The sequence below is a fragment of the Sebastes fasciatus genome, chromosome 16, assembly GCF_043250625.1.
Source record: "Sebastes fasciatus isolate fSebFas1 chromosome 16, fSebFas1.pri, whole genome shotgun sequence".
NCBI lineage: Eukaryota > Metazoa > Chordata > Actinopteri > Perciformes > Sebastidae > Sebastes > Sebastes fasciatus.
The window spans coordinates 18,270,595-18,292,403 of NC_133810.1; the positions used below are offsets into that span (position 1 = coordinate 18,270,595).

Here is a 21,809-nt window from a genome sequence, read left to right on the forward strand (position 1 = left end):
TCCTAAACAAGGCAATAATCTAACTTGAGCGGAGATTATAAAGTCTTTTTTTCACATCTATAAGCAAAAATCCTATCAGATGGGGGACCCTCGGACAAAATCTTATTAAACGGGGGTCTAATTTGTGTCAGTTTAGGGGTCCTTGATGTGAAAAAGTCTGGGAACCACTACTCTAGATGAAACATGCAGGTGGGTGGTGGTACAATCAGCCCAGCCACGAAGAGTTTGGTCCAATATCTCGATGTTAGCCCAGTTCTAGCCCGAATTTGACCCGATTCAAGCCCATAGGGAGACCAATCAGATTGTGTAGGTATTCATTCTTTATGTTGACTTTATAAATTTTTACTGAAATATGTTTGGTATACCATGTAATCATCAAATCAAATCAAATCAATTTATTTTTGTATAGCGTCAAATCACAACAGAAGTTATCTCAAGACGCTTTATATGTAGAGCAGGTCTATGACCGTACACCATAGTTTTGAGACCCAACAGGATCCACCAAGCGCACTGTGGCCAGGAAAAACTCCCCGATTACTGGGAAGAAACCTGGAGCAGAACCGGGCGCATGGCGGGCGGCCATCTGCCGAGACCGGCTGGGGGGATAGATAGATAGAGTGAGAGAGAGAGAGAGAGAGATAGAGAGAGAGAGATATAGAAGCAGCCACAATAGCAGTCTAGCAGCTGTAATAACTAATACAAGTAGGGCTGATAACACAAAACCAATAGTGGTGGATGGAAAGAGTGATAATACAACTATCGGAAAGCCAGCACTGTCCAGCATCTCTCCTCAGTACGTCCATGTGTATTGGTGTGGGACGTCCCTGCGATCGATGCCCGTGCATTGGTTCCTGCAGCATCAGCATGCTTGCTGGGAGCTCTTGATGTCTTTGGCAGTGATTGAGAAGTGTTATTCTCCAGGCTGCCACATTGTCATTTGGTGTTGGAAATCCCTCGTTAGCATTGGTAGTCCCTCGTACAGACGTAGTTAATTAGGGATGGTAGCAGTTGGTGTCAAGCAGGCACCGACGCGGCAGCAGATGCAGCCACAATACCGGAGACCACCAAGATCCAGGTGAAACCCTGCTCCAAGTGTACCCATGCTCCAGGTATAACCTCGCTCCCGGTGTGATCCCGCTCCAGGTGTGACCCCGCTCCACGGTTAGCTGCGAGACAAGGAGGCACAAGGACTCCCGGGAAGGAATGAAGTTAGTAACAACATGGACATGGGACATGAGTATATACAGAAGGAGAGGGGAGCTCAGTGTGTCATAGGAAGTTCCTTATGACAGTGTGTCATAGGAAGTTCCTTATGACAGTGTGTCATAGGAAGTCCCCCGGCAGTCTATGCAGTAATGACTCCCCATTTAGGGGAACTCATAGCCACAGAGCAGCACCACTGAAGGAGGCCTTCAAGGACACCTCTGAAGGGCTGATAACTTCTGGCACTGGGTATTTGAACACATTGGCCTCAAGTATGTGGTCTCCAGTTGAGGTCAATTAAACTGAAGTCTGTGAAATGCAGATAGACCAACTTAGTACATCACCTGACTCATGATACAACCCTGCTGCCATATTGCCTTTGGCAGATAAGACTATGTTTCTTACATTCTAATGAAAAGTATAGACTTTGCATAATAAGCTTTGTTAGCATTTAAAATTAGCCGTCATGAATTTGTGCCATCTCAAACACTGACCATTTATGTTTCATGACATCTCTTTCTTAAATGTGCATGTTTTTCTGCAACTAACCATCTGAACACGTCATATTTTAATGACAGCCATAACATTACTACATCAGTGTTGCAGCAAAGCCTATTTTCTTATTTAATTAATGAGTGTTTTCCTCAAGGGGAACTCAATGGAATCACTTTTTGAAGACGATCCGGGAGAGATGGCGGCATAAATAAGAGAGAATGCAAATTTTAAGTCTAAATGACAAAATGTAAATAAGACATTAGCAATTCAAGCTCACTAACAAGGCCAGACCGATGTTTAATTTTGGCAAGGCGAGGCCAGTGTTTCTTGTTCTCTCGGTTTCAACTTGTGTTGTTTAGTTTTTTTGTAATGTCTGTAAAGTAGAATAATTGGGTGAAACGCATGCAATTTATCCATCATACTGACATAGCCACAGGCGGGTACAATGCTGTATCTCCCAAAATGATTGAAGAAGGAATATAAAAACGTATAAACACAGATGATGAGATCTATATGGCACAAGAGATTGTGTCTTATTCTTTTTTTTGCTGTTTTGCTCAACATCAATACCTGTTTAAAGTATTTACTGTGAAGGTTTGTCAAAAGAAAGGTCTTCTATTCATCTTGTCTCTGTAACAATGCCTGTTGCTCACTTCTGCAACAAACTGCCTTTTCTTTTCCTTTCTGTCCCTTTGTTAATATGCCACTGTGTTATATAAGTGGATAGAAACTCAAAACTGCAAGCATAAGGGCGATGCTTAGGGGTATTCAGTCACATTTACTGTACGCAGTGCATGAAATTCTTCTTCATGAGCTTTAATCAGGCTTTCACTCCCAGCACTGGCAAGCTGCAGTGGGAGCTTCAACGGGAAATAATAATGTGAAACAAAACAAGAGTGAGAAATGTCCCTGCAGGTTAAATTTTTCTTCTTCACACTAAGTCTTTGATTTGTAGAACCTCTTGAGTGTGAGACAGAAGAGCTCTGGGTGTCTGAATGACCACCAATGGGAGGAAACAAGACTATTTGTCAGCTGTTTGTGTGCACAATGCTTCTTTTTGCAGAGGCTGTGTTAACAGACACCTGACTGTCATCTCCAGTTTTACTGATTTGACTTTGGTGATCCCCTAACTTTTAAATTTAGTGCCACCAGCAGGTCAGAGTTTTCACTTATCCAGTGAAATATCTCACAATCCACTTGATGGACTAACACCACAGTTTGTACAGACATGCATGGCTCCTTGATGTTCAATCCTACTGACTTTAGTGATCCCCTGACTTTTCCTCTAGCGTCCCCATGAGGTTGACATTTGTGGATTTACATGAAATGTCTCAACAATTATTGGATGGATTGCCATGGCATATGGTACAGACATTCATGTCCCCCTCAGGATGAATTATTGACTATGGTGATCCCTCAGCGTTTTATCTAGCGCCATCATCAGGCCAAAATGTCAGTTTGTCCAAAACTTTGGTTTATGACCAAATACTTGGAAAATGAATGACATTCCCATCAACCCTTGTACTTTGTGTTTAGAGCTAATTAGCAAATGTTAGCACATGACAAACCCAACTGGTCGAGACAGATGGCTGTCCACCCAGAGCCAGGTTCTACCCGAGGTTTCTACCCGCTATGACGTTGTCATTGATGTTAGTATTTAGCTCAAAGCACCGCTGTCAGCAGTCCAGCCACACAGAGCCATGGCTGTAGACTCTTAGCATACACATATTGTGAGTGCTTTTTTGCATTCATTTTGACACTTGGACAGGATGAGCCAGGGATTGAACCACCAATGACCCTGCAAACAATGGCCCACCCCCCTCTGCCCGAGCTGTAGCCGTCCCTGGTTGCATTAGTGTTTGTCCATGTATTCTTCCCATATTGCATAGAAAGGTGGTTCTTTAAAAGTAGCAACACAATGAGAAGTTAACTGATTTTGTGCATCCTTTTAGGTTGGGACTCACAACAACTGAATAGTGATAATGGCACAATGCATGCACCTAAACAGCTAAAAAGTATTTGACAGTACACTACTGGCATGCCAGGAACAACTGGTAGAAAGATGTGTTAACATTCTCTTCGCCAAGCATCTTGTGGAACAACAAGTCCTTTCTTACTCACAACAGAATTACTAGACATGAGTTTTTATTTCTGATTCTGTTCTCTCACTACTACTTCAGATAAAAACAGAAGCCTTCAATATCCTCCAAAGTCTGTGTGTTTGCATCCTTTTCCAGCTGCATCTATCTGCAGTATACTCTTTCGTAAATGTGGTGTATTATTTCAGGAGGCACATGGGTGTATTAGCCAACGCGTTTTAAAATTCTAATGCTGGCATATTCCTGTATGCCATCATCCTAATTTTGGGATCATGTGTCATCATTGCTGCTACAAAATGAAAGTGTGCATTTGGCCCAGGTGACATTATAAGCCTTTGTGGGCTAAGCTCTGCCCCTTGCAGATGCAGCTTAAAAAATGAAACCAAAAGGCTGTATTTTAAAATCGCTGTCATTCTCCTGGTTGGTGATACCTCACTGTGCAAAACCAAAATTGTCACTTTCCATTAATTTCAAGGTTGTTGAATATTAAATGCAGAAGGTAATATTCCGTTGAAGCCAACATGCCATCTTTTAATTAGTGGAATGGGCAGAACTAAACATGCCAAAACACTTCTCACAATCCATTTCATTCTCACTTAGAAATATCTTCTGCAGGTATGGCAATAGTGTGGTGTTTTTTTTTTCCCTAAACAGATTATCATAATAAGCCTTTAAGAGTGAGAAAAAGGCAGAATAACCCATTAGGTTTAATCCAGCATCAGTCTGAGAGCTCTAAACCTCAGGAGTGGGTATTATCTTAAACCTAAGACGGCAGCTCTTTTCAAACAGCATAAAGCAGCATCTTAACGGCGAAACCCGGCACCACACCCTGCACACACCAATCTGAGGATGAACCATCTGATCTTTATGCAGTCGATGCGTGGATACACTGAAGCAGCCAAAGTGACATCATCCCAAGAGCACAAGATGTAAACAGAAGAGTTGAACTCAAGTTGTCCTACACAAACAGTTTTGATGGGCGCCAGCTGGGACCTCATGGGTGGAGGAGCAATAAGAGAGGGGACGAAGAATCGGCGAGTAGAAGACGCAGCAGGCTGAAATTAATAATAAAATATGAACATGGAAAGGATCTGTGTTTGATCCTCTACTTCGGGCTGTAGCTGTCATGTTGTAATGAAGGTAACAAATGGTGCTGACAACCTCCCGTGTATAGCCAAGGATTTGGTAGACAGATTGAAATGTCTTTGTGAAGTCTGTGACAAACAGTTCCTGTTGCAGTTTTTGGAATTCCATTATAGAAACATGCCTACTGAATAATAATGCTGGACCTAAAAGGATTACCTTGACCAAAGAATTATATCTGAGCGGGAAAATACTGGCACACCCATCTGAAGTGTGTCCTTCCAGTAGAGAAAACACAATAAAGTGCCTTCTATGATGCCCTTCCAGTAGAGAAAACATGGTGAAGTGCCCTCTAGGGTGCCCTTCCAGTAGAGAAAACATGGTAAAGTGCCCTCTATGGTGCCCTTCAGGTAGAGAAAACATGGTGAAGTGCCCTGTAGGGTGTCCTTCCAGTAGAGAAAACATGGTGAAGTGCCCTCTAGGGTGTCCTTCCAGAAGAGAAAACATGATAAAGTTTCCTCTAGGGTGCCCTTCAAGTCGAGAAAATGTGATTAAGTGCCCTATAGGGTGCCCTTCCAGTAGAGAAAACATGATGAAGTACCCTCTAAGGTGTCCTTCCAGTAGAGAAAACATGGTGAAGTGCCCTCTAGGGCGCCCTTCCAGAAGAGAAAACGTGATAAAGTGTCCTCTAGGGTGCCCTTCCAGTATAGAAAAATGTGTAGAATCGCCCTCTAGGGTGCCCTTCAAGTAGAGGAAACGTGATAAATCCCCCTCTAGGGAGTCCTTCCAGTAGAGAAAACATGGTAAAGTGCCCTCTATGGTGCCCTTCAGGTAGAGAAAACATGGTGAAGTGCCCTGTAGGGTGTCCTTCCAGTAGAGAAAACATGGTGAAGTGCCCTCCAGGGTGTCCTTCCAGAAGAGAAAACATGATAAAGTTTCCTCTAGGGTGCCCTTCAAGTCGAGAAAATGTGATTAAGTGCCCTATAGGGTGCCCTTCCAGTAGAGAAAACATGATGAAGTACCCTCTAAGGTGTCCTTCCAGTAGAGAAAACATGGTGAAGTGCCCTCTAGGGCGCCCTTCCAGAAGAGAAAACGTGATAAAGTGTCCTCTAGGGTGCCCTTCCAGTATAGAAAAATGTGTAGAATCGCCCTCTAGGGTGCCCTTCAAGTAGAGGAAACGTGATAAATCCCCCTCTAGGGAGTCCTTCCAGTAGAGAAAACATGGTAAAGTGCCCTCTATGGTGCCCTTCAGGTAGAGAAAACATGGTGAAGTGCCCTGTAGGGTGTCCTTCCAGTAGAGAAAACATGGTGAAGTGCCCTCTAGGGTGTCCTTCCAGAAGAGAAAACATGATAAAGTTTCCTCTAGGGTGCCCTTCAAGTCGAGAAAATGTGATTAAGTGCCCTATAGGGTGCCCTTCCAGTAGAGAAAACATGATGAAGTACCCTCTAAGGTGTCCTTCCAGTAGAGAAAACATGGTGAAGTGCCCTCTAGGGCGCCCTTCCAGAAGAGAAAACGTGATAAAGTGTCCTCTAGGGTGCCCTTCCAGTATAGAAAAATTTGTAGAATCGCCCTCTAGGGTGCCCTTCAAGTAGAGGAAACGTGATAAATCCCCCTCTAGGGAGTCCTTCCAGTAGAGAAAACATGGTGAAGTGCCCTTTAGGGTTCCCTTCCAGTAGAGAAAACATGATAAAGTGCTCTCTGGGGTGCTCTTCCAGGAGAGAAAACATAATGAAGTGCCTTCCAGGGTGCTCTTCCAGTGGTGAAAAGATGTTGAAGTGCCCTCAAGGGCACCATTCCAGTAGAGAAGGCGTGATAAATCGCCCTCTAGGGTGCCCTTCCAGTAGAGAATAGTGATGAAGTGCCATATAGGCTGTCCTACATGCTAGAAAACTTTCTGTCTGTTGGTGCCTCACCACGTGCAGCTGGTGGCTTTTTTATTTTTCTGCCCCTGCCCCTCAGTCAGCCTGAGTCCGCCACTGGAACCACCACTTATGTATACATATTTTCAGGAGACGTCAGCACTTGTTGTGATAACCTTGAAGTCTCGGGGTGTGCACTGCAAGTCAGAACTACCAAGTAAAAGTTCAGGGATGCTTGAAACAACTCAGCTGGTGTGCCTTCAAGCTGTTAACACTGGCTTTGAGATGTGTGATAGCTTGTGTTGTACTAAAATGATTTCCTGTGCAGAAGCATATGAGCAGTTTTGAGGTTGCTTTGAATGCTTGAGATATTCTTGTTTTTAACACTCCCAAGACACACACACTCGTCAGCTGTTCTCTCATCCAAATCCAGCCCTGTCACTGCAGCTCTGGACCCCAGCAGCAGGCACAAAGAGGTACTACTCCATTACCAGCCTATTGTGAAACAGGCTGCGAATAATTGCCGGTGATACAGTAATGGGAGCGACTTGCAAAGCGTAATGACTATCACCTTGATCCCACTAAGAGTTGTGAGATCGAACAATTATCCCGCTAATTTCCCTCTGCCAGCTTCCTCATTTCATCGTGTTTGGAGTGAAATTTGAATCACTGGCTTGATTTAATTATTCCATTTGGAAGCATTCATTCCTCATTCCTCCTTAGTTTAAAATGACTGTCCGCCCTGGCAGCAGGGAAACAGGATGCTGGAAATGGATCGTGCGTACATCTGTGACACGCAGGGTTTCAAGATTTCCCCAAAACATGAATCACTTTAATGATTAAAAAGAGAGTTTATCCCGTGAGTCAGTTACTTAATTAGGAGGAAATCTCAAGTCCTAATTTTGAAGCAACCACATTACTTTGGCGAATTTTTCAATAATCCATCTGTGAGGCATCTGTCTTGCTCTCGGATCCAACTATGCATTCTCCCACCAGCTTGTGGGCAGATTCATTACATGCCCTGTATGGAGCAGACACCTGTTAATGGCCGCTAGGAGGATAACAGAAACATGTGGATGGGAGTAACCTGACGGCTCTAAGGCCTTAGACAAATACCAGTTTGCAGGTTTAAATCCTGTTTATGACCTATGATGGATGTTCTCCCCTCTCTCTGTGTCAAATCCCCTCTATCACTTTCAGGTGTTATAACACAGCAGAGACCAGGATGTGGTCAACCAGGTGATTGATGTTTCGAATACCAGGAGTGAAATACCTCAGCCTCCCTTAACTCTGAACCCGGAGCTTATTCAGGCTGTACATCGAAGCTATATAGTGTGTACACAGAGTGAGATACTCAAACCAGACTTTCTTATGCCTTCACCAGATATGGTGGTTTGGTATATTGGGGAAATTTAGGATTTACAGAACATTTAAAATACAGTTTTGTGGGTTTCAACAATCTTTGGCTGCAACGCATGAGCTTGTAACGACCATAGTAAAGTTTAACAGGTTTTAAAGGGACAGTGTGTAGGATTTGGCGGCATCTAGTGGTGTGGCTACAGATCGCAACCAACTGAGTACCCCTCCGCTCACTCCTCCCTTTTCAAGTCTGCAGTAACGTGAGCTGCCGAGTGCAAAATCCTTATCTTAATAACTAGGATAATAACGTGTTAACGCAAATTCATTGTCACGCCACTAACACATTAACACAGTTGATCTTTCAGAGGTTAGCGGGCTGAGTTTTAATGCTTGAATGAAAGGTATCATATGAAATTACAAAACCCAAGGAATCCATTGGTACCAACCATGTCATAATAGCTTATCGTGAAAGAGGCTAAATAACGCTCCAAACTTACGCTAATTTTTGGCGAGGAAAAACTGTCATGGCCATTTTCAAAGGGGTCCCTTGACCTCTGACCTCAAGATATGTGTTCTATGGGTACCCACAAGTCTCCCCTTTACAGACATACCCACTTTATGATAATCACATGCAGTTTGGTCAAGTCATAGTCAAGTCAGCACAGCCCCTGTTGGGCTTGAGTTTGCCATGTTATGATTTGAGCATATTTTTTATGCTAAATGCAGTACCTGTGAAGATTTTTGGACAATATTTGTCATTGTTTTGTGTCGTTAATTGATTTCCAATAACAAATATATCATACATTTGCATAAAGCAAGCATATTTGCCCACTCCCATGTTGATAAGAGTATTAAATACTTGACAAATCTCCCTTTAAGGTACATTTTGAATAGTTAAAAAATGTGTGATTAATCATGGACAATCATGTGATTATTCGCGATTAAATATTTTAATCAGTTCACAGCCCTAATAATAACACTAGGAGCAACGGAAATCAGACGGCGGCTGGCGGTACCACGGTTTTGCATTCTGCCGCTCACGTTACTGCAGTTTTACAAGCAAGTCGGAGAACTACGGTGTTCTTCATATAACGTTAAAACATGAAAGGCTCTCTCTAGAGCAAGTGTTTGGTTTGTCTGTTCTGGGCTACTGTAGAAACATGGCGGAGCAACATGGCAGACTCAGTGAAGAGGACCCGCTCCCTATGTAGATACGAAGGGCTCATTCTAAGCTAACAAAACATTTTTTTAGTTTTCTTAGTTTCAGGTGATTATACACTAATGAAAACGTAGTTATGAATATTATATTCTATGTTACACTAGCAATATGCAATTCTATGACTCCATTTGGCATTTTTCTGTTCCCTAACCAATCACACTTTATAGGCTGTTTTACCCTTTGATATGACACATTAGGAGAAAATCCGTGCAGCATCAGAAAACATGGTCAAGGTGTGTGGGCAACAACAACAGGTCTAATCTGATGTGCTGTGTTTTAGTCGGACTCATTTGTTAAATTTTCTTTGCATTTGAATCACATCCCATTTGATTGTGCCTTTAAAAACTGTACAGATGATAGAAATATGGTATAGAAGCCCGAGGCAAGCATAGGGATATATGATCATATAGCACCCACACACACAGTGTGAATGTCACACACAGACACACACACACACACACACACACACACACACACACACACACACACACACACACACACGCACTATAGCATTACATGCAATCAAATGAAAGGATCCTCATTGTGTGCTTTTCTAAAGAGAAAATGGTTCCCCTGATGAGAGAGAGGGGGAGGTGGCGGAGCTACCGGCAAATAAGAGTCACAGCAAGTCTAGTGCAATTGCAGCTGAGAGGAGCTTGTGTAAGCAGCTGAAAGTGGAGAATGAGTGCCCTCCCCTGGTCGCATACTGTCGCTTTCCTGCAGAACTTCACCTGTGGAACTGTGGGAAATCAAATTATCAACACAGACACATAAAAAAACAAGGCTGCAGAGTCCATTTTCAGAAAGCATTTTTAAATTCATTTTATTATTTTATAGCTAATTTACAACAAGCGCTTCACTGAACTGGAACATTTTATTTTGCTTGATATTGTCATCGTTAAATATATTTTTCTGCATCAGTTGACTTTGTTGTAACTTTGTAATCAGTCTTTTCTGTAAAAATTCATATATTTTTATAAGGAATATCACACTATGATACGGATGGCTGAGAGAGAGATATTAAGAAATACATTGAACCCTCAAATAAAGTAAATTGAAAACATATTATTCCATTCATGGATGTGTATGTGTGTGTGTGTGTGTGTATGTGTGTGTGCGTGTGTGTGTGTGCGTGTGTGTGTGTGTGTGTGTGTTGCCCACCCAGGAGTGTGCAGATGTTTTTGCTGTGTTTGAGCACTTTATCTGGGCTGTGGCTCTGATGGATCCTGTACTCGCATCAATTCAGCAGTGTGTGTGCACGGCTAAATCTGAAGCCACACAGCACTCCAACATATCTATATCTATATTTACAGCATTTCTGGCCGAGACCCAAAAGCTCTCTCAATGTGGAAAAAAAAAATACAAAAATATACAGACTTGAGATGTGACAGTTCTAAATAAATAATAAATCATAAACAAAAAAACTTGATACTTGTCATTCACGAGCTTCAGCTGTTCCACTTTGAGCTGAGAGAAGCAAGTGAGCCAAAATAAACAAACAATAAATATGAATGATCACTTCCATCAACACTTCCACCTTCACTCTTATAATTCAGAACAAATTATAAGTAAATACAAACACATGCTCGTAAAACCGTCCACCGTCGTGTTTTCTACCTGTAGCATATAATGCCAGTCAGTGCAAACTTTATAAATACTGTTGTAATCTGAGACACACGTAAAACCATCTTCATTGCATAACATCATAGCAGTATTGCACTACATCTTCGTGTGCGCGTCTCACTCTCTCGCTCTGGCACACACACACACACACACACACACACACACACACACACACACACACACACACACACACACACACACATACGCACACACCACCCATTAATGTATTATACATCATAACCACCAGTGGATGTCATAAAGGATAGATATTCTCATATAGCATCATTTATATTTTATACACAACACACGTTTTCTTGTCACCCGCACGCACAGCAGCAAACACACGTATGCACGCACACAATCACACACAGCTGCATTGCACATGTGTTTCGATTAGTTTTTCGACGCACATAAGTCAAATAAGTCAGTTCAAAGCTCTAGTGTGAGGTCTGCTTTACATTGAGTTCTTTCTGTGTCGCTTTTTGCTGCGTTTTACAACAATAAAAATGGGAAATGTGAGTAAATTCAACAACCAAACTGCACCCAAAGGAATCAATGGAATATTGTTTGGAGATGTTGATTTTTACAGACTTAGTCCCGTTAGAAATTGTCATAAAAAAGATATATGTATATATTTATATTCATATTTATATTTATATTTATATATATAGGCCATTTATTTGTTAAACATGACTTAGCTTTAATTTGTGTGGACACAAGAGGGAGAAAGAAGCAGAGAAAAAGTGGAAGAATAAAAGAAGACCTATTCCTCCCACACAGAGGAGTTGTGCGCACACACAGAGACCCACGCGCACATACACGCACACAAACACACACGCACACACACACACACACACACACACACACACACACACACACACACACGCCATGGCTTTTACTGCGGCCACTGGAAACGGTGTGTAGGTCTGAGGGATTTCTTTTGGAAGAGTGGTCGGTGAGTCGGCTGTGGTGCGATGAAGCTAACAGCTCTGCTGTTTGTGCCTAGAGAGATAACATTCATCCTGGATTCTGACTAGCAGGTCAGAGCAGCCAGTCGCCCTGTAGAGGAGTGTGCTAGGTTACAGCTGAGGTTACAACTCTACATGTGTGTGTGTGTTGGTGGATGGGTGTGAGAGTGTGTGGGTGCGTGAGTGTGTGTGCGTAAGAGAGCAGAGGCTTAACATAATGTCAGGTTTGGCCTCTCATGACCATATCTCATGTCTCTCTTCCTCCTTCATGAGACATGCTAAAAGAACTCCTCCACAATAAGAACGTGGAGAAGGAGAACACACCCTACTTTCTTTCTTTCTTTTTTTTTTTTTAGTCTGATTTTCCATTGTTTTTTGTCTCCATTGTCTTTGAGGATGCATGCACAAATTCAGCATATGAGTTTTTTATCATTATAATTATTTGAACTGCCTTTAAATAATGCCTCGCGATATTCAACATGGTGTGATTGAGCAAGTGTCAGTCTTGGGCGCTGAGGTGTTTATTCTGAGTTCACGCTCAGAACCAAGAGGAGATTCACGTGAAAAGGCTTCTCGTCAAGAGGGACTCAGCAGGATCTGGGCGCCCCCCCCCCCGTTCCCCGTTCTCAGTCGTCCCCCTTTCCTGTCCTGAGACAAGGCAGAGCTGACAGGAGGAGGGGGAGAGAAAGCCAGGAGGTGATATAAAAAGAGGGGCAACTCCATCTCAGACATAGGCGCCTAGAGGTGGTCAATGGGGGGCTTGAGAGAGGTGTGGAAGTTGAGGTGGTTTTAATACTACCTCGGGGTCACCCTCTACTCTCTTTCAAGCCCTGTTCAGACCTAATGTCTTGTGTCCAGACGTTGTTGAGATCCAGATGGACTGCAGTTCACACCTGGCATCAGAATGCATCTGAAATCTCACTTGTGATTGGATTTCGCTTCACATTTTGCTTTTATCTGTTGGGAAACTGCATCTAAAACAGAGAAAACACACTAAGTTGTTTGGCAGCGCTAAATCAACTGTGTTTAGGACATTTGCGTCCCCAGTTTTGGATGCTGTATTTAGAGCTGTCCACTTGTGGCCAAGATGCATTTTAATGCTGAGTGTGAACAGGGCCTCCATACTCAGTCCTGCCTCATAAAGTGGAATACCGATTAAGTCTTTTCTCTCAGTATCTTTCAGTCTAATTACACATCGCCGCGTTCACGTCTGTCTCAGAGTCTCTTTTTTGGTATCGTTCTTTGCCCTCGCTGTGTCACTTCCTGTGTTTGTCTCTGTGTTTGACTTAGTATGCATTTGTCTCTCTGTGTCATTCTCAGTGATTGCCTAAGCACTGACTTTGCTGGAGGACAGACAGGCAGGCAGGCGAGGCTGGCTTGGCCGTGAGGGTGAAGGGTGGTGTTGTCAGTTTGGTGGTCGTGAGAAAAGGGGGGTGGTTTGGGAAGGGGTGCAGCATCACAGCCTCTCCCGGGTGGGGATCCAGATGTAAGGCCCTGATTGCTCCTCGATCACTGTCTTTACTTTGTGATAGACCTCTTCAAAGCTGTCCCCTTCCACGACAGCTGCAATAGGACACAGGATGTGTGAGGGAAAACAATGAGAGAGACAAAAATGACAAGCAAAGAGAAAAGAGAGACAGTAAAAAGCAGGAAAAAATGGAGCGGGGAATAAGGAGAGGGACAAAGGAAAGGAAGGATGTTATGTTTGAGAGGAATAATCAATTATGAATACCATTTCATGATTGTAAATATTGTGTGAAATCACAATGCTAAACAACAGGAACATTTTCATTATGTGTGTCTCTACAAAGTCCCCCACATATTTATTCAGTCTCACACATATTCTTTCAGCAGCTGATAAAATGTCACATGTGACAGCTGTTCACAATTTGTCATAAATTGTAGACAGCGCCGGATTTCTGAGGAAACCTAACACCCATATTCTGTCGACCGCTGTGATTTGCCCTAAATGTGTCCCTTAAATGTTAAAATGTCCTCCCAGAAGGCGTTCAATCTCTCATTTAACTCATTCAGCTCTGCCAGGAACATGGAAAAGTGAAATTCATCTTTGTGTGTGGATGAGGATTGCTTTCTCATTGGCATTTGTTGGCATTAAACAATTTAAAAAAGAGAAAAAAGTGATGAAGTGAAATGCACAAATTATCACTTTCTAGTGTGCAGCAGTAAACCGGAAATATGGACTTGTTGTTTCATAAATCTTGTAGTCACAAAATGGAGGATTTTTGACTCCACATCAAATAGATTAGCGTGGAGCGGAGTGCAAACACGGGTGTATTAGCTCACGTTTACCATCTGGCGCTGCTGCCATAATCCAAACTAAAATCCACTACATGATACCAGTTTGCTACTTAGAAATCCCACGCTCTGTGTGTACACATCATTTCTGTGTGTTTTCATGTCATATAGACACAATCTCTCCGCTCTTACCCGAGAAACACTCTAGGAAGTCTTGTTCTAGTTTGAGAGCTCGGTCCATTCCTTTCCTGGCCTGCTCCTCTGTCAGGCGAGTGTTGATCTCTCTGTTGATCACACACATAATCTTCATTCTAACACATGTTTTCATGATGTGTGCAGCATATTCATAGGTCTGTTAACCAAACATTTCAAAATGTATAAAGAGCTTTTTGAAGTACATACAGGACATTCTCCAGTGACTTGGGCCGGACAAATATGGCGATGGGATGAAGCTGAGCTGCTTGTAGTCTGCGCACAGCATTGGCCGATACGTCCAGGATGCAGTGTTTCCCCTGCTGCTTGTGCACACATACAGGGAAAGAAATGATAAGGATTAATAGATATACTGATATTTTAGTAATAACTTTTAAATTGTCAGTTTAAGGTACAGTGTGTATGATTTGGCGACATCTATGTGTGTGGTTGCAGACTGCAACCAACTGAGTACCCCGCTGCTAACTCATCCCTTTCCAAGACTGCGGTAACGTGAGCTGCCGAGTGCAAAACCGCGGTAACGGCGGGACCGCGGTTTTGCACTCTGTGGCTCACGTCACCGCAGTTTGTGTCGGAGAACTATGGTGGCCTTCAGGTAACGTAAAAACGTGAAAGGCTCTCTAGAGCCAGTGTTTGGTTTGTCCGTTCTGGGCTATTGTAGAAACATGAGCAACATAGAGGACTCTATGAAGAGGACCTGGGCTGCGGTTGAAAAGTAAAAAAATTACGTCCTAGCGTCTTTTCTTAACCACTTTCCCTTGACCTCGATGGAAAACGTCATGAGGTCAAAGAAAGGTGAGAAGAAGAAATTCAGAAGGACTTAGGAAAAGACAACCGTGGTGTTAAAAGAATCCGACTGGACTTACACTATAGGCTCTGTAATTATGATGTGACGGCGGCGGATGTTAGTGACGAGGGTCTGCTGTGGTGAAACTACAATGTTCTGAAGATGGACTACAAAAGGTGCTGCTCCCCCCGTGCATTTTTAAATAGGTCTTTCAATGACAGGCTCCTTCACCCCCGGTGTGTGAAAGAGAGATACCACAGGTCCTCCTGCTGCTGTAACACTTTATCAACATATAAAAAAGGATCATCTGACCTAACGAGACAAACGGTGAAAAATATCACTTTATTACCAAGGTTGGAACTGAAATAAACAAAGGAATATATGATAAATATTGAGTTAATTGTTCGAAATATGGAGGAGGTGTAGGACCATATACTTCTTCCAACTTCTTTTCGGAGATGTAATATTTATTTATGTTGATTATTTGTTAATTGATTGTTTACTGTTATTTTTATTTGTTATTCTTGTTTTGTTTTTTACTTAGGTATTTGTTACATGTTCGAAATAAATAATTAATTAAAAATAAAGTGAAACAAAATGGCGGTCACTGTCCACTCATATTAGACATGAATCCCAATTAGCGCATGAGTGTATGAAAATAATATGCAAAATAAGCATATCGTTTGTTATTATGAACGGCCGAATGGTGCGTCGCTTTAAATGGTGCGGCCGCAAGGAATTGTGGGATGTTGTTCTCTCTTTTCCTTTGGTAACGGATGGTCCAGTGTATCCTATGCTAAAGGAGGTATTAAAGGAAGCATTGAAGCTCCTTTCCTCAGCATTTGGAGAATTCAAACAGCTCTTGTCATGGCTGTTACTTAATTACTTCCGGGTCATTTCACTCCGTTATGAACCTTCCTAAGCAAAAAGGACTATTCGACCGCAGCCCTGCTCATTCAAAGCTAACGAAAACACAACAATTCTTAGTTTCAGGTGATTATACACTACTGAAAACATAATTATGAATATTATATTACATTTTTGCCTATAGATCCCCGAAATGTTACACACTGTTCCTTTAATTTGGCAACAAGTGACATGAGAGATTGTGGCTTATTGCTTTAACTTTTTTTTTTTCACAATTGGAGCTAAAAATATTTTTGATCACTGACAAATTCATCATGTATAAACAATATTATTGTGCCTGATCTTATAATTATTGTACAAATGATTAGTAGAAGTAATTAAGCCAATTGCTAAAAAATGATTTGAATTCAAAACATTTTTTTGTTATTATTGCTATTAATTCTTATTTCCTGCGCACCTGCTCAGCCACCTCACGGACACTCTGGACACTGGTGCCATACAGGTGACTGTTGTACTGGCCCGCCTCGATGAACCGATGGCTCTGGATGTCCTTCTCCATCTGTTCCCGTGACGACACAAAGTGATAGTCCCGCCCATCCACCTCATACTCCCTCTTGGGCCGCGTGGTGTCTGTCAGGGGGGGAAGAACGAAACAATAAAAGCAGCACGTACACTCTGAATCTTAAAATGAAAGCAATTACTTCTCTGGGAGGGATGTATTATGCAGACGTCACCCTAAAATGGCTGCAGGTGGCAGCAGTGACACAGAAAATGAAAACCAGAGAAACGGATCAGTCTCCATGACTGACAGTGTAATTACTTACGTGGGACACAAGATCCAAACTTATCAGGGAACTCAGACAACAGGTCATCATTTATCCTGTCTTTCACAGGACCCAGAATGATGATGGGCCTCGCGTAATGAACTTAGCATAGAGAGGAAGAGAGAGAGAGTAGGAGCATTCAGAAAAGGGAAATACAAGCAAAAATGAAATGTAATATAAAAGATGGCCTTTGTGTATGACCTTACCTTCCACTTGGGTGACAGTCTCATAACTTTGTGAGGTTTTATCTCTCCCTAGTGACAGAACATAGAAGTATTCAGACACATTTCTTTTTATCATTACAAATGACATTTAGATTTATGAGTCTGTGCGTGTCTGTATTTTTGTGTGCTGAATGTGATGTACTTTTAAATGTCGCAGCTAGTACGTCAGATGTCTTTATTAACAAGAAGAGTAAACACATGACTCTGTTGGAGGCGAGGTGTGCTTTAGACAACAGTCCAGAAGAAAATGTGAGTAAAAGATGTGTAATGTTCACAAATTGGTGGTGAGGGATTTGGAGATGACAGCAATGCCAAAGAGTCGCGTGTAGGCAGGGAAGGGACTGCTTCAATTGAGCTATTAATCTTGTTGTGGATATTACAGAGTGTGTCTGATTGCTGTTTACATCAAATTTACATTAAGTGTATGTAAATAAAACAGGAAGATATTGTTTGTGTATGTGCAAGCAAATTGTGTTCCTGTGTTGCTGTCCATTACTACAGTGGTCAGTCAGTAACATGTGTAAATGGCAGTTTGCAGTGTCAATACACAGTACATTTATGCTTCATACTAATTACCTAGAGTGCCCAAGCTGTCTCGACCATGGTCCTGCAATAGAAACCAGAGCAGAGATTTACACACTGGTAGGCAGTTTGAGAGAACCAGCCACAACTCATTCAAACAACTCTGGTGAATGAACTTACCCTCTCTTTGGTGTTAACACGAGACCACTCTTTTCTTTCCACCCTGAGGAGGAAGAACAAAATCCTTTAATCTTGGAGACAGAATCAAGTTGGAAAAGGTGAACCAAGGTGTTTAGTAATTGTTGAAACACAATGAAAGATAAATCAGACCTCCCACACTCACTCACAGGGAAAAGTCTGACCTGTGCTTGCTAGGGATGAAGCCAACCTCCTCAGCTTCGTTCTGGGGGCTGACCTTACGGGCCTGCCACCACTCCTCGTCTCCGCAGTCTAACACATGCAGCACATCCCCAAACCTGAAGCCCAGGGCCTGACTGAGGAAGCCACAGTCCGCAGTCTTGTCGTAGTCAAAAAGAGCCCTGGGTGACGGAAGAATTCAAATCAGTCACTAAATAAAAAACTTTTAAATTCTACTTAACCACTTGAATACCAATATTATGATCTACCTTCTTACATTTTGCTTAAGTAGCTTCGGAACAATACACGGAACAGTTATTACGTCTAATAGAAAATTCAAGGTGTAACCACATTTCTGCATAAATTGTCATTAATTAGACAGTATACAGTACAATAGTCTAAACAATTTAGCTAACAAAATGTAGAGAAAAATCAAGGAACATGTTTAAGCATTTCATAAAGATGAAAGAAACCCTCTGCCATGTATGGAAGCTAAGATGCCACATGGGGGCATCCTACTACATTAGTATTATTGTAATACTGTTTCCGGCCACCAGTGGCAGCACTGAGCGCTGTGCTTCTGTGCAGGACTGCAGCTGCTGAGCGAGCAAGAAATCCTGCGCCATCTTGGATTTATACCTGTAAGAGTGTGATTGATTGCCCATGTTTTCCATCGACATAAGTCGTGTTTTTATTACTTTACACACCCTTGATACTGCTGTGAAGTCTGCTGAACTGTTGCTGAGAAGTTCTCCTAACCCTGTAGTTGCTTTTATTTCCAGTTTTCATCGGATAAGCAACTTTTAGCCTGTAATGGGTGATTCTGTCATTCAGACTCTCAGAAACTGATAGGTACAGTCCTTCACACAGCATATATCAGGGTTTCAGCGTCCGAAGTTTCAGCCTGTTTTGTCCGGGAACACACTGGACCAGGCCCAGGACCAGGACCAGGACCTCTGGACCCCGAAAGCCAGCATCAAGTATACTCACCTGGAGCTGAGCTAACGTTTTTGTTATACCGCAAATAATTTAAGCTAACTTCAGCATAGGTCAGGGGTCAGCAACCTTTACTATCAAAAGAGCCATTTTAGGCAAAAAAATAAAAAATAAAAATCTATCTGGAGCCGCAAAACACTTGAGCATTGTGATGAAGGTAACACAGTTTGTAGTCTAAGTATATAGTATATAAGTCTAATGCAGTGAGGGACAAAGAGCTAATGTACTACGGAGTATTAGGGCCACATTGAGGGAAAAAACATCTGAGATTTACAGAATAAAGTCATAATATTATGAGAAAAAATCTTAATATTATAAGAATAAAGTCTCAACTTTACACAAAAAAAGTCGTAATATTATGAGAATAAAGTCATAACTTTACACAAAAAAATCGGAATATAACAAGAATAAAGTCATAACTTTATGAGGAAAAAAGTAATATGAAAATAAAGTCAACTTTACGAGGAAAAAAGAAAATAACACGTAAAATGACTACTTTATAATATTATGATATTTGTTCTCATAATATTATGACTTTTTTTCTTGTAATGTTATGACTTTATTCTCGTAATATGTCTTTATTCTGGGAATCTCGGATTTATATTTTTTTCCTCAATGTGGCCCTAATACTCCGTCGTACCGTCGTACCATAGACCTACAAAAATGATAAATAAAAAATGAAAATGTAAACAAAAAAACAGTTATTCATTTCCACAATTTTTTTTATAAATCTACAAGGAGCAACTGGAGAGGAGCTAAAGAGCCGCAGGTTGCTGACCCCTGATCTAGCCACTAGCAGTAGTCACTGCGGCCAGAAGCGGAGATAGCGGTAATGGTTAACGTTAATGTCGTACAGTTGGTCTATATTAATCTGAGCACAAACAACAGGCTGTCAAAAGCTCGTATTGATTGACAGAATAAAAAGGAGACGGAACTCAGGCCGCAGAGGAAGCAGGACGGACATGTTAGCATCTCGAGACGACGGGAGTTTTGTAGGGAAACTACAACAAAATTGCAAAGGGACAACTCCCAAATAGCACTATTTCAGTAGCATATTTCGTCCCATTCTAAGCTATGAGGAGGCCATTGAGTCACACCTGGACTTTGTGAGTTTACACAGAAAATCAAGTAAGAAGTTCTTCTAAAGGTAAGACGCATTACTTGGATGTTTTTGCTCACTGTGGCAGCTGGTTTTCAGCTTGAACTGGTTGCACAGATTGTGATGATTATCATGAACATAACTTCTGCTTTGCATTCATCTCTTTATGACACTGTTTATATTGTGCTATTGTCATATCTTGTATTATGTCGCTGGTTGGTTGGTTGGTTGGTTACAGTGGCGCTGTTCAGGGTGCTGAAACAGTGGTGAGCTGCTCAATGTATCTGGACTGATTGCAGTTTAGCTCTGATACTGTATTTGCTTACCATATTATATAAATGTGTACACATATTGTGTGGACGTGATGTTAATCCAAGCCTATCCTGGGGTTTGAGCAGTGCTTGCCTTAACTTCAGTTTGTTAAGAAAGATCTGCCAAAGGGGTTGATGGGGTTGGGTGTCCAGCTATACACCCTGTGATTGATAATCCATTCATTTTCTCTATGGACACTTTAGAAAATCCCTATATTAAAAATTGTAAGCCATTAGCCAGCATAAGCTAAGACATAAATCTTGACCTTATTAAAAAGAGAAAAACATAAAAAGGCCAAAATGTGTAAAACTGTTCCTATTGGCTTTTAAGAGGGAATGAACTGCTCTCCTCATTAGAGCTTTTGAATGAATTGGACCCCCATTCTACTCACACAGTATTTACACTCACATACTGTACATTTATTTCTTTTTTTTTAATATTGTATGTAGTGTATTGTGTGATTTATTGTACATAGTGCCTCATATTGTCATTTTGTCTCTCTGTTGTGGCTTACACTCCCACAACTTTGGAGCCTCTCTGACTTGTGCAACTTAGGATTGCCTGCGGTGTCTACAGTTAATCATTTCTTTCTAATAATCAAATTCCCTCTGGTGACAATGACTCATATTCTCACTTTCAAAACTCAACATTTCAGCTCTATAAAGGCTTTGCAGTTACTTCATACTTTTAAAACGGTTGGCACCATAACTGCGCTTTAGTGGATGACTGGTTTTGCTCAAATTATGACTAAATACGTGACGATGTCACAAAAAATTTAGATTTGTAGGTGCAGAGCAATCCAGTCGCGTCACATATAAAGTCTTCTGGTCCTAAAACAGCTGCATTGATTGTAAGGGAACTAATGTCAGATTGCTGGTTACTTTAACAAAGCATATCGCTGACATTTGTTTTGGCTAAATATGCTTAACATAATGTTGACTAGTGTGCAAATTTAGATGCATTTGCATTTGTGTGAGACCTGATGTAGAAGCCTCTCTTTGGGTTGCTCCTTAGCGTCGTGGTCCCAGAGCCCATACTGCTGTTCATCAGCTGTTCCCTCAAATCATGGATCTTAGCCTCAAAACGGCTGTACTCTGAAACAGAGAAATTCACACAAGTAAAGACCTTTTGGCCTACACTCAGACACATCAACAGTTTGTATACCTCAATTCAATTTAGAGTATTGATCTAAAAGCAGTTAAAATTATATTAACAATTTTATGTTAAAATTGTTTTTTAAGACACCTTATGGGATTGATTGACTTTAAAATTTGTATAATATAAGAAAAGAGATATCTTTGTTATGTATGACAGTAGTGGCTTTACCATCGGGTCTGTACTGAGCAATAATGGTCACCGTCTGGCCGGCGTTCTTCAAAGCTGCAGCTGCCTGTTCGTGCGTGGCCATACGCAGGTCCACGCCATTCACCTGATGCACACACA

General features: G+C 41.7%; 1 protein-coding gene across 8 annotated transcripts in view; it reads right to left on the reverse strand.

The window, feature by feature from the left end:
* Positions 1-12,238: 12,238 nt before the first annotated feature.
* Positions 12,239-21,809, reverse strand: part of dlg4a (discs, large homolog 4a (Drosophila)) — an 81,649-nt gene continuing 72,078 nt past the window's right edge. For 4 of the 8 annotated variants that reach the window (XM_074610857.1, XM_074610860.1, XM_074610852.1 and 1 more), the window contains exons 12-22: positions 21,693-21,795; positions 21,346-21,460; positions 17,950-18,141; positions 17,783-17,825; positions 17,657-17,687; positions 17,063-17,110; positions 16,857-16,958; positions 16,490-16,662; positions 14,568-14,680; positions 14,358-14,449; positions 13,218-13,472 (exon numbers count right to left, since the gene is read on the reverse strand). In XM_074610857.1, the coding sequence (XP_074466958.1) occupies positions 13,366-13,472; positions 14,358-14,449; positions 14,568-14,680; positions 16,490-16,662; positions 16,857-16,958; positions 17,063-17,110; positions 17,657-17,687; positions 17,783-17,825; positions 17,950-18,141; positions 21,346-21,460; positions 21,693-21,795 (1,119 nt within the window). In that variant the 3' untranslated portion in view covers positions 13,218-13,365. Of the gene's footprint in view, positions 13,473-14,357; positions 14,450-14,567; positions 14,681-16,489; positions 16,663-16,856; positions 16,959-17,062; positions 17,111-17,656; positions 17,688-17,782; positions 17,826-17,949; positions 18,142-21,345; positions 21,461-21,692; positions 21,796-21,809 lie in introns of all 8 variants that reach the window. The other 4 variants (XM_074610859.1, XM_074610856.1, XM_074610858.1 and 1 more) reach the window with 3 other exon arrangements.